The sequence below is a fragment of the Chanodichthys erythropterus genome, chromosome 22, assembly GCF_024489055.1.
Source record: "Chanodichthys erythropterus isolate Z2021 chromosome 22, ASM2448905v1, whole genome shotgun sequence".
NCBI classification, from domain to species: domain Eukaryota; kingdom Metazoa; phylum Chordata; class Actinopteri; order Cypriniformes; family Xenocyprididae; genus Chanodichthys; species Chanodichthys erythropterus.
The window spans coordinates 21,857,107-21,871,120 of NC_090242.1; the positions used below are offsets into that span (position 1 = coordinate 21,857,107).

The 14,014-nt window shown below is 34.9% G+C and overlaps 1 protein-coding gene across 1 annotated transcript; it reads right to left on the reverse strand.

The window, feature by feature from the left end:
• Positions 1-1,833: 1,833 nt before the first annotated feature.
• Positions 1,834-2,778, reverse strand: LOC137012257 (olfactory receptor 52Z1P-like). Its single transcript, XM_067375391.1, has one exon. It carries the CDS (start codon positions 2,776-2,778, stop codon positions 1,834-1,836), a length of 945 nt encoding a protein of 314 aa, XP_067231492.1.
• Between the last annotated feature and the right edge of the window lie 11,236 nt (positions 2,779-14,014).

A 14,014-nucleotide genomic window follows, 5' to 3' on the forward strand; every position in this document is an offset into this window, starting at 1 on the left:
TTGTTTTTAACCCAGCATTTTTTAGAGTGTAGTTCATTTGTGCTTGTAAACTTCTTCCTTGCTGTTTTTTCTGCATAGTGGCTGAATTCTTGATTTTCTTGATATTTCACATTTGCAAAAACTTGCTCTGTTTTATAGTCACACTAGTGTAATGTGTTTGTTTTGCACTCTTGATATTTTTGAGCGTGACCCCTTCATTGCTGTGCACTTTTTCTGCACAATGGTTGATTTGTAGTTTGTACCACCAAAAGATTCTCAGAGTTTTTGTGTGTTTTTGTATTTCCATTAATTTCCTATGGTGGTCATTTTTAACCACAAAGGAGCCAAGTGTGACTTTTTCCCCTGACCCTTTAACATATCTGAATCATGTCCATGATTTTTGTGTTCACATAGGCTAGCTAATGCGACTAAAGTCACCAAGTGTCATCCCACATTAAAATGTTAATTTAATTAAGTCTTGTAATTAAAATGATAATTTTGTAATTAATATATGTGCTTGCATGTAGTTTATATGTGTTTCATCTGAGATTGAAAGTCTATGATTATACATTATATGACTGTGATTGACAGGCGTAGGACTCCACTTAGGACAAGATAAGAGTGAGGGAAGTGAAGTACAGCCTTATACTGATGCACTATGTTTTATACACATCTTACGAGATATGCTGGACATTCATAGGCCTATTAAATTTGTATTATTTACATCATGAAAATCTGTAAGACTTTAGTTATATCTTGGACATATATGACATTTGATATTGAAAATACATAAATATTATGCAATTTGTATATGTGTTTTTTGCAGCATATATGTCCCTTATAATATTCTGTTAGAACATATAAGAATCACATATGTTTTTAACAAAACTTTTCCATATGGGAAGCGGAAAGGCTGAACATTTCTCCAGAGAGGAACTGTGTTGTAACAAGCAGATTGCAGGCGCGTTGTGTACCTGCCTATAGGCGCAAGATTCTATCAACTTTTAGCTTATCAAGAAATACTATAAAATCAGGCTGTAACAAGTAATAAGTTACAGGATGATGCAATGAAACACAATTCATCAGCCAGCCCAGTAATCCACAGTTGTTATTTTAACCCTATATGAGGCCTGACACATGAAATTTTAGTCAGAAAAAAAAAAATGTTTTTTATGGAACAGTTACAAAACACACCAAAAAAGCAAAAAAAAAAAGCAAAAAAAAAAAGCTAAATAAATAAATAAACATTTGCGTATGTTTTTTTAATTGAATATCATATTTGATAGGCTACAACAGGATTTTATGGCTCATATAGTATGATATACGAGAATATAAAGAATGTTGGAAAAAACACCTCAGTTTTATTTAAAGGCACAAACTGAAGGTTGAAAATCTTTTAAATTATACTAAAAAGCCTTTTACTTACAAAAAAAAGGAACAGGAAACGTAGATTGTGTACAACATATTTTGATCATTTAAAGACCAGAAATCAAATATGATACAGGCTTACATTTTAAATATATTCTTTTGGAATTTGTGCCTGAGAAAAAGAAGTTTAAGACCTAATGTGTGTTGATGCTTTGGTTTTAATATTAAAATCTATCAATCCATATCCAATTTCCCCCTGTTTTCCCCACATTTCTCAGTAAAGTAACAGAACACAAAGTAAAACTATGTGCTTGTTATGATGAATGGTGACAGTAACTGACTACTGCATTTCAGAGGGCAACACATCATCTTGCATTTATGACTTATAGTCAGATATTGTTCACAAATGTTGGGAACGTCAGCTGTTTATTGACAATGTAATATTTGAAAACATGCACATTTTTCATCTAGAAAATAACAAAGATCCTATTTCAAAGGCAATAACTTGTTCTTAGAGCTAAAAAGTCTAAAAATATTGGCTCTCAGAGCCTGAACACTCAGCCCATAAATGGCTGGATTCAGAATAGGAGGAAATATCAAGAAATAAAGTGACATAACTATTTGTGTTTCAAAGGGAAGATAACTTGTGTCAAAGCGACTTTGTACAATTTCAAAAAAACAGCCCACACTGTAGTTCAATATTGCAAATAAGTGTGGTGTGCAGGTCTTCAGTGCTTTTATTTTAGACTTTTTAGTGGAAGTAAAGCATATTTTTAGAATATGTCCATATGAGTAGAGGGTCATCGCAAGCTGAGGAAACGTGTATACAACAACAGAAAACAATCCAATAGCACTCACAACATGTGTGTCATCACAGGACAGTTTGACAAGAAAATAGTTGGAACAGTACACTCGCCTAATTATGTTTCTACAGATTGTCAAGCGCAGAGTCAGAATAAAAAACAAAGCGAATGCCACTAAAGGATAACCCCACGAGAAAGCAATTAGTTTATACACCCTTGTGATTGTCATAATACTGTGATACTGTAGCGGGTAGCAGATGGCCACATAGCGATCATAGCTCATCACTGACAGAATGGTGAATTCTATGATAGCATATGTGTGCAGGAAATATGTTTGAGCCTTACAACATGCCAAAGATACCTCATGAGAAGGAGACATTAAAGTAACCATCAAGGATGGAAGCAAAGCTGTGCCACCATAGATGCCATTTACAGCCAAGTTACATAGAAAGACATACATAGGTTTATGAAGAGCCTTGTCAGTAATTATGATAAAAATCAGAGTAGTGTTAGCAAAGAGTACAAACATGTACAAGACAAAAAAGATCATGAAGTAAAGGTATTTAAGATCATCCATTCTGTAAAGGACCTCCAGCATGACTGATGACACAATCGATGAGTTTGTCATCTTCTTTAAATTGTTCAGCACACTGTAGTAAAAAATGGTAAATTACATTCTTGCCAAGTAGTTTAAATCAGTTGTATAAAATGGAAACAAGTTTTAAGCAGATGAACAGGCTCTCCTTGTATGTGGCTACTGTAAATATCAGAGACAGGAAAAATATTCATAATTCATTACATAAATATCCCAGATTTTCAGGTTAGCTGGATAACAGGTGAATGAAGGACTGACTCTCCTTTCCTTCTCTGTTTATTTTAAGGGTACTGTACGTGTAACTGGAAAATTGCCTGGTGTATTCAGATCACATGATCTTTTCATTGTGATTATGTAAATAGCCTAATCTTATGGACGTTTGAGTTAATACTAAATGTATAAATCAATAGTAAAACTATTGTGTGTATACAGATTAGAATTTGTTGGTATAACTGCTAAATGGCATTAAAATTCAAATAGCTTGCTTGATTATTTCATCAGGGAAATCACCATAGATAAATCAACAGTTTAAATATGTTGGAATAATAAAGTAAAATGACATATATAGCAGTATAAAATGTTGATTAGAAAATTGTTTCCTTCCTGGATGCCGTTACCACAAATAGGCTATGCAGATTTGTTAGATGTGACCTGTAGGCCTATCAGTCATCCAGAGGCTATACAGTATCCACTTGATCCTGTACTGATTGGCTGATGATCCTCTCATTTGATCGGATCATGGTGATCGCATGCTAACGCCAAGTGTAAACAAAGCAGCCTAATGAATTTGTTTTATTAATATATTGCGGGGAAATTAGTTAGACAGTTGTACAGTTATATAGGCTACCACAGCAGCACTATTACAAATCTGACAATAGCAATGAAACAATAAAAAGTAGCCTACTCTTTAGTAGGTACATTAATTTTTATTCTAACCATCTGCGACTGGTCACAGCCCTGCCCACATTTGGCACTCGTACCACTCCTCATCTCAAACATGAACATGAAGCATGAAGATTTATTTTAAAAGTTCTGAAATACTGGGGCCTGGTTTCACAGACAGGGCTTAGATTAAGCCAGGATTAGGCTTCAGTTCAATTAGGGCATTTAAGTAGCTTATTATAGTTATAAAAATGCCTTAGAAAAAAAACATCTTGAGACAAAACAACGGCACTGACATATTTTAAGATATGTCAGTGTAAGTTGATTTCAGTTAAAGCAGCTCAAACATGCATTTTAGTCTGGGACTAGCTTAAGCCTTGTCTGCGAAACCAGGCATGGATATTACACAACAAATCCATCATGAATGGATTCTGTTTGGGGAAGCATCATGGAAGTCATGAAAAAATAACAGGGCAGACTCTGTTTTATGTTCTCAGTGTCATTTACCATAGTGATTGAGCAAACAGACTTGAGGGGCCTCATTTTAATGATCTGAGAGCATGGTCTGAAGCGCGCGGCACAGGTGCACTTAGGGCTTGTTCAAATCCACTTTTGCTAGTTTAACGACAGAAAAAAATGGTTGTCGCGCCAAGTGCATGGTCCAAAAGGGTTGTACCTAGTCTCTTAATGAGTCATGGGTGTGTTTTGGATGCATAACATGCATTAAACCAATCAGAGTCTCAAGTCCCATTCCCTTTAAAAGCCAGTTGCGCTTACACCATGGTGGATTCGCCATTTATATGGTGGACTATCAACCCATATGAAAAAAACCTGTATGTTCCATATACAGCAACCATACATCTTCCTTACTCAAATCAGCCAGCATTTCCTTATGCGTTTCATTTAAGTCCAATACATGTCATATACAAAATCAGACCGATTATGGCCACTTTCATACTAAAAAGCACACATAAAACTTATATGGGATTTTTAGGTCATATATGAATACTGCAAAATTCTTATACAAGTTTTACATGACAACAGTATGTAATAGTATATGATTTTAGTAGAAAATTTGCTATAAATTTGCTATACAAATCATTTAAAATTCTTGATTGGATCATATGCGAGTCATATAGGATTCATTTAAATTTTGCATCATTTGTTCATATGAATTTTATACAGATTTTATAGGTTTCCACCTAATTCCTCATATCTCTACATATAATTATCTTACATGATTTTAATAAATATTACAATATCTCTGCATCTACAAATCATATATGATTTCAGTCAATTACTTTAATTTACATTAGAAATACTTTTATTTCAACACAATCAACAAGACAATCAAATTATACTCCACAAGAGTAATTTAAAATTAAAACTTGATATCGAACTGAACTTTGTGAAGACAACACACACACAATTGTTAGGAAGCAAAGTGGCCCACAGTCCATGACTACATATCAAGTTAGACAAATCAACAGCAACATGTTTGGGGATCTGGGGCCGAATTCACAAAACATTTTATCTTACCACTAAGAGTTCTCCTAAATAGCAGTAAAAGTTCTTAGCTAAGAGTTTTCTCTTAAAACCTATTTACAAAGCTGCTGAGACAAACTTTTACTAAGGAATAGACTGAAGTCTTAAGCTAAAAGTAAGGGCGGGGTTGACCTCGTTGCTATGGACTAAACACACAGTGATTGGCTGATGGGGGAGGAGTCAGTGATTTAATCATAGAAATATTGTAGAATGAAGTGTTGTGTTTCCTTATTAAAATAAAGGTTTAAAAATACAAATGTTGCCCTATTCAAAATAAAATGTTGCCATATTGTTGCCATAAAGGTTATAAAATATCACTTATTAAACTAGTATATACAGTTAATTATATATATATCAATATATATATATATGTGTGTGTGTGTGTGTGTGTGTGTGTGTGTGTGTGTGTGTGTGTGTGTTTTTTTTTTTTTTTTACTCTATTCGATCATTTGTAAGTGTGAACTCATGAAAACCACTGGCACAGGTAATCAGACAATCTTGATTTATTTGTTAAAGGTTTTTTTTGGTGTCTCATCGTAGATTCAAATCTATAAATCAAAATGTATTGCATTTATGAAGAAAAGGTTCAGCACCCAAGGCTCTGTCACTATTGTCTCAATGGTGTTCAGTGTCTTTGGGTGGATTAGGACTGTTTGTGATTTGGTCTTACCCACGTAGAAGGCAACGTTCTCAGGACCTTACGCAACGTTCCCTAAAAGTTCTCAAAAGGTGATGAAATTTCTGAACCTTTACAGAACATTCGGGACGTTCCTTAAACATCCTCTTTTGGTAATGAAAGTGCTGCAGTTCAAGGTTCCTTATATGACTTTAGGGGGACGTTCCATTTTGGTTATTTTATGGTCAAAAAAAGAATGTTACAAAGAGGATGTTTGGAACATTAACAGAACGTTCCCACACGGTCCTCTGTTGATCATTTAATAACGTTCCCGATATGAGTTTAGGGGAACGTTCCATTAGGTTAGGTGACAACCTTGCTAGAAATTTTACGTTCCCAGAACATTCTCAGAACGTCCCCACTGGTGTTGAGTAATGTTCCCATTATGTTCACAGACGGTCACGATGTGGAGTTCTTTTAAGGTTTGGGGGACGTTATTTGGTGGACCTTCAGGGAACATTCAAGACCTTCTCTGAACATTTAGGGAACCATACTTTATTTTGAAATGTTCTCAGAACATCCCTGCTGCGCTTGAACTGAAAATTAGAGCTAAATTGACTAATAAAAGTGGCTGTTCAAATGAAAACTATTTTTTTAAAGGTCTTTATAGGTTATTCTTTGATTAATATTATGAAACCGTTTCTTTAAATTTCAAATCTCTTGCAGTAAGTCATTAGCTTCAGCACATGCATGATCTAATGAAACTGCTGTATCACTGCATCAGCAACTACACAGTTTCTGTCTTTAAATAAATCAACATGCAGCAAAACATTAATGTTTCTGGATCATCACTGACTGAAGCCCAGGATCTACTCTCCAGCACAATGGTGACACAGAAATCTCAGATAACAGAAACAGAACATTAAACACTAACAGATCTCTCTAGATCTCTGCATCTTCACTTATTACAAACCACTCTGACTTTGTTTCTTTCATACAAATCTTCTTTATGAGGTGTTGATGTTTTATCAAAATTTATAAATTTCACCGTTATGGAGGTAAGCGCTTGCTTTAGTTGGGCTCCTGACCCTTGACAATTTGACTTTAGTTTTTCTCCAATTGTTATAACTGTGTTTTTCTAAAGCATTTGGTACAATAAAAAATTGTGAGAAAATTAAAATGTCAATGGGTTCGGATGCATGATGATGATAAAGAGTCATACAGTGGTCTTATTCACAGATCTTTGAATCTTGTTTTCATTCACCTAGACATAATGCTGGAGAACCTGTTCTACTTTGAAATTATGAAAGTGTTTATCCTTATGCAGAAATTATTCAGATAGAATCATGTAGATTCACACAGATATCAAGATTCTGCATATGATCCTCAACAATGGTGACAAAATTTTCAGATAAACTCTGAACATCACAAAACAAGCTACTAAAGTCACAAAAAAGATATTTTAGTGTCACCATCGCTGAGGATCATACGCTGATTCATGATGTCTGTGTGAGTCTAAAAGAATGTATAAAAAAACTAATAAAAAAGGGGGTAAAAAAACCTTCAATTAGTACAAAAATAACATTTAACACACTCAGTTTAGATTTTGGTGATGATCAATGTATCAGGACACTCCATGATGATTGAATCACCAGCACAAAACAACCAAATTCATCTGATCAGACTATCTCCTGCTTTTTTTGCTATAACTAATGTGTTTTGAAAACATAGTTAAAGCAGCCAGAGAAAATCAAATGTTAAAAAAGGCAAGAATCAAGAGCCCATCTAAAGCAAACGCTCACCTCTATAACGGTGACTTCAAACTTTATTATTTTCTATAAAATACCCACACAGGAGGCGACATTCTCGTGACCTTGTGCAACTTTGTCTAAAAGTTCTCTAAAAGTGACAAAAATTCTAAAACTTTACAGAACATTTGGGACATAAAACATCCTCTTTTGGTAATGAAAGTGCTGCAGTTTAAGGTTCCTTATATGATTTTAGGGGGACATTCCAATTTGGTTAATTTTATGCTCACACAAGAACGTTACAATGAGGATATTTAGGACATCAAACTGAACGTTGCTACATGGTCTTCTGTTGGTCATTTAATAATGTTCCCGATATGAGAAAACACAATATTTACACAATATTTAAAGATCAGTGAATAAGGTCACTGTTTGATGATCAAATCAACAACAATGACTAAGCATCCAAACCCAATTGATCACATTTATTTTCTCACAATTTTTTTTAGTAACAAATGCTTTAGAAAAACAGTTACAACAATTGGAGAAAAAATAAAAGTCAAATTGTCAAGGGTCAGGAGCCCAACTAAAGCAAGCGCTTACCTCTGTAACAATGATATCTATAAATTTTGATAAAACATCAACACCTCATTAAGAAGATGTGTATGAAAGAAACAAAGCCAGAGTGGTTTGTAATAAGTGAAGATGCAGAGATCTAGAGAGATCAGGGGCCGTATTCACAAAACATCTTAAGGCTAAAAGTAGCTCCTAACTTGCCGATTTAGGAGAAACTCTTAAAAATAATGGGCGTGTCAGTCCCAATTTTAGGACTCCTACATTTTTGCTCTAAGAGTATTTCACAAAGCATTTTAGCGCTAAAACTAGCTCCTAAATCTGTGAAACATTAGTAGTCGTCAAGAGGACTCCTAAGTCACTAAGACCAAATCACAAACAGTCCTAATCCACCCAAAGACACTGAATACCATTGAGGGAATAGCGATAGAGCCTTAGGTGCTGAACCTTTTCTTCATAAATGCAAAAAAAAAAAAAAAAATTGATTTATAGATTTGAATCTATGATGAGATGCCAAAAATTAATCTTTAACAAATAAATAAATATTGTCTGATTACCTGTGGCAATGGTTTTCATGGGTTCACACTTACAAATAATTTAATAGAGTAAAAAAAAAATGTATATATGTATATATATATCCTGTGTATTTATTCCTCTCCTCGTGCTGATTAGAAAGACCGTTTGAATGTGTTTCTCCCAAACTTTGTTTATAAAACATAATTTGTCGGTTCAATTCTGCATTCTCTTGAGATAAAAACATCCAAGAAGTGGACAATTAACTCTATAGTTTAATTAGTGACACTTAGCCTACATTTTAAAACCTTTATGGCAAAAATATGTCAACATTTTATTTTGACTGTGGAACATTTGAACACTTTTGAATAGGGCAACATTTGATATTTTAAAACCTTTATTTTAATATTGAAACATAACACCTCATTCTACAATATTTCTATGATTAAATCGCTGACTCCTCCCCCATCAGCCAATCACTGTGTGTTTAGTCCATAGCAACGAGGTCAACCCCACCCTTACTCTTAGCTTAAGATTTCAGTCTATTCCTTAGTAAAAGTTTGTCTCAGCAGCTTTGTGAATAGGTTTTAAGAGAAAACTCTTAGCTAAGAACTTTTAGGAGAACTCTTAGTGGTAAGATAAAATGTTTTGTGAATACGGCCCCTGTTATTGTTTAATGTTGTTTGTGTTATCTGAGTTTTATGTGTCACCATTGTGCTGAAGGGTAGCTCCTGTGCTTCAGTCAGTGATGATCCAGAAACACTGATGTTCTGCTGCATATTGCTTTATTTAAAGACAGTAACTGTGTAGTTACTGATGCAGTGATACAGCAGTTACATTAGTTCATGTGTGTGTTTTTGTCAGCTAATGATTTAATGCAAGAGATTTGCAATTTAAAGAAAAGGTTTCATAATATTAATCCAGGAAATATCTGTAGAGAGCTTTAAGTGAAAATAGTTTTTGTTTGAACAGCCACTTTTATTAGTCAAGTTTTTGACAAGGGCAGCGGGGACGTTCTGAGAACATTTCCAAATAAAGTATGGTTCCCTAAACGTTCAGAGAACGTCCTGAATGTTCCCTGAAGGTCCACCAAATAACGTCCCCCAAACCTTAAAAGAACTCCACATCGTGACCGTCTGTGAACATAATGGGAACATTACTCAACACCAGTGGGGACGTTCTGAGAATGTTCTGGGAACGTACAATTTCTAGCGGGGTAGTGACTTAGGAGTCCTCTTGACTACTCCTAACGTTTCACAGATTTAGGAGCTAGTTTTAGCACTAAAATGCTTTGTGAAATACTCTTAGAGCAAAAATTTAGGAGTCCTAAAATTAGGACTGACACGCCCATTATTTTTAAGAGTTTCTCCTAAATCGGCAAGTTAGGAGCTACTTTTAGCCTTAAGATGTTTTGTGAATACGGCCCCAGGACTTCTAGCCTGACTTCGTCATACTCATATTCTAGGCAGAATGTGAGTCTGATACTGCTCCATTGCACTTGAATTATGGGGCGTGTCTTAACCGAACTAGTAAAAAAAAACTGCACTCAATTGGATAGACCTACAACCAATCAGAGCAACGCAGTAAGTGTATGTTGAACCGAATCCCGTTGGAAGGACGGCAAACACATCTTTCCCATCGACAAATGCCTTGATTGTGGTTCTTTGTTCGTCTTTTAAAATTAATGTGCTGTCAATTTCTTTTATTACAGACGTGATAGCGGAATCTAAACATTTTGCTTCTCCAGCTGCAGTCATCGTTGGTGAAAACCGATTCAACCCAAGCGCTCTTTGATGATGTAGGTGGTTACGTAACAGCAGATAGCCTGTCCATCATCGATTAAAGCCCGCCCTGGCAATTTGATTGGCTTGGCCGTCTGGGAGCCGAGCATAATTACTCCACAATGGATCGAGTCCAGACCGAACTTCCCGTCCAAAAAATGTTGTAGGCTACTGGACTTCCAAATGGAGCCAGAAAGTTGTGATAGTCATCAATGAGTATGAGCTGAAGAGAGTGTCTGCATTTGTGTAAAAGAAATATCCATATTTAACAAGTTATGAAGTAAAATATCTAGCTTCCCCCTTCCATATTCAACGTACAAAGAAAGTGTAAAACTCTTGCAGCTCACAAAGCTTACGCTACATCCTACACCTTCCCTATTAAACTTACGGAAAAATTGTAACTGACATGATTACAATTTACACTTTCTTCATAACTTGAATATGAATTGTGGTCTGGCGGAAGCTAAATATTTTACTTCATAACTTGTTAAATATATTTTTCTTACACAAATGCATCGCTTCGATTCAGAAGGCCTTTATTAAGCTCCCTGGAGCCGTGTGGAGTACGTTTATGATGGATGGAGACACTTTCTTCAGCCTTATACTCATTGATCCCATTCACTGCCATTATAAAGCTTCGATGCGTCAGGATATTTATTAATATTTCTCTGATTGTGTTCATCAGAAGGAAGAAAGTCATATACACCTAGGACAGCTTGAGGGTGAGTAAAGCTTGGGCTAATTTTCATTTCAAACAACTAATCCTTTAACCTAAACTTAACTCCAACTGGATCACTTTGAATATAGTATTAACAACAGGGTTTCAGCACTTCATTGACTAGATAAACTAGTACACTACCTGTTCTGTTGGAAGGGCTCTGTAATTACTCTGTGGCAAATCCTGCCTCATTTTCCAAGTCAGAGCTGACTGATGCTGATGAACACTGAGACTTCAGGGCCATCTTCACTTCATTCATCAGATTTGGTAGCTCTAGCAACAAAAATATAGCAAAATAAATGATAAAGCAATCTCTTAAACCTATTTACCAACTCGACTGCCTCCTATGTGTACATATGGTCATCTAAGCTGATGAATTTAATGTTAATGATGCATTTTGCAAAGCCATCATGCCAGATGTTAGAGGTTGGATAACTTTCAGATTTCTTGTCATATATTTGATAATGTAATTAATTACCAATAATTATTAAGTTCTTTGTCTTAACTTAACATAGCAAGTTGAATAATAATATTGAAACAATAGCAGTTCTACAATAATTTAAAAGTTTTAAGTATAAAGACAGAAAAAAAACTACTAAAATAAACCACCAAACAGTTTGATAGCTGGCTGCTGATTCACCAAACAGTAAAATAACTAATACGTGCATTTTTCTTACTTTTTTGTTGTCATTTCTCAATTTTTTCGTTTCCTCCATTATTTCAGCCTCTTCTGAGTCTGTCAAGAAACAAGAAATGGAAATTATACGCATTAATTTTCTTAGATATTTGTCTTCTTACCTCAATAAATGTAAACAGATGAATATATAAAATGTCTGTACCTGAAGGGGAGGGAGGCAGATCTCAAAGGAGATTTTTTTAAGGGTCCACAATTATGCATGTGTTATGCACATACACACTAGTAATGATTAACTTAACATACAGGCTAGTAAGGGCATATTAGCCATTATTTAAGATTTAATAAACATTTGAAGGATCCACCTTCATGCAAAAACAAACAAAAATAAGCTAGTAATTAATGATTAACTGGATGTACAAACCATATATTATTTTTGATTAAGACATTACCATAAATCATATGAATATCTCAAATTGACACAATCAAATTAAACATGAATAGGCAGTTATTAAACACACCGACACTCGTATATCACTCTTTATCTCATTTCATCACGACACAATTATCATGTTTACTCGTGTTAGCTTTAGCCCATGTGCTAATCAGTTCAGCTCGCGCTGTGTGCACGCGGCTTACCGTACTCAAAATGGCTCAGAATTAATCATTTTAGAAATTTCGACATGTTATTTACATTATATTCGGATTAATATCTGGAATTCAACTCCCTAAAGCAGAACAGAATCATATATTTATTCACACAAGGAAGATTAAGTTACTCACAGTGCTTCAACACGCTGGATCCGCTCCGTCTCTCTTCTCTGTCTCCGGCGACAACACTTCAGGCTGACGCGTCGACTTCAAAAGCTTCACTTTCAGTGCACTCATTCACATTTCCAGTTAGATCAATGGATGTTCTGGAGAAACTGTCTGGTCTGTCTGGTCCGTCTACGCTGATCTGCTCTGAGTCGCTCTCATCTGCTCACGCTGAAAGCAGCGCCGGCGCGACCAGTGGGCGGAACTTATGAATGCGCCGCTACTATTGGCTCTTAGGGGTGTCTCTCACTGCAGCACGATCAGTGATTGGATGAATCTCTTTTTTTTTTTCTCCTTTTCTTAACTTTTTTCTCTTTACTGGTAGCATAGGTTACCCGGGTTACATCAATTAACCAACTATTATTTAAAAATTGCTATATGGCTAACTTTAGCTTAAAATGAGCCCAAAATAGTTGGGAAATTAAAAACCAGATGCAATTAGAGACAACAATAATAGACAAAAGGTGAATGTTTATTAATAAGCTTTAATATTTTATTAATATAAATGTAATAGTTTAATAGTTTATTAATATAAATGTATTAATAAGCAATTTAATGTTTAAATGTTTATTGTTTAATAATTATTAATTGATCATTAATAAATGTTCATTTCCAACATACTTTAGGTTAATTTTAATTAAGCAATACAGTAATTTTTAAACCATAGTTGAGTTAAATAAAACTACCCAGCAGGCTGGGCAAACATTTAACCCTACCGCTGGGTTAAAACAACCCAATTGCTGGGTTTGTCCATTTTCAACTCAACTTGGGTTGTTTTTAACCCAGCATTTTTTAGAGTGTAGTTCATTTGTGCTTGTAAACTTCTTCCTTGCTGTTTTTTCTGCATAGTGGCTGAATTCTTGATTTTCTTGATATTTCACATTTGCAAAAACTTGCTCTGTTTTATAGTCACACTAGTGTAATGTGTTTGTTTTGCACTCTTGATATTTTTGAGCGTGACCCCTTCATTGCTGTGCACTTTTTCTGCACAATGGTTGATTTGTAGTTTGTACCACCAAAAGATTCTCAGAGTTTTTGTGTGTTTTCGTATTTCCATTAATTTCCTATGGTGGTCATTTTTAACCACAAAGGAGCCAAGTGTGACTTTTTCCCCTGACCCTTTAACATATCTGAATCATGTCCATGATTTTTGTGTTCACATAGGCTAGCTAATGCGACTAAAGTCACCAAGTGTCATCTCACATTAAAATGTTAATTTAATTAAGTCTTGTAATTAAAATTATAATTTTGTAATTAATATATGTGCTTGCATGTAGTTTATATGTGTTTCATCTGAGATTGAAAGTCTATGATTATACATTATATGACTGTGATTGACAGGCGTAGGACTCCACTTAGGACAAGATAAGAGTGAGGGAAGTGAAGTACAGCCTTATACTGATGCACTATGTTTTATACACATCTTACGAGATATGCTGGACA

Coding starts and splice junctions, on each gene's coding strand:
- LOC137012257 (XM_067375391.1), bottom strand. CDS start 2,778: ATGACAAACTCATCGATTGTGTCATCAGTCATGCTGGAGGTCCTTTAC.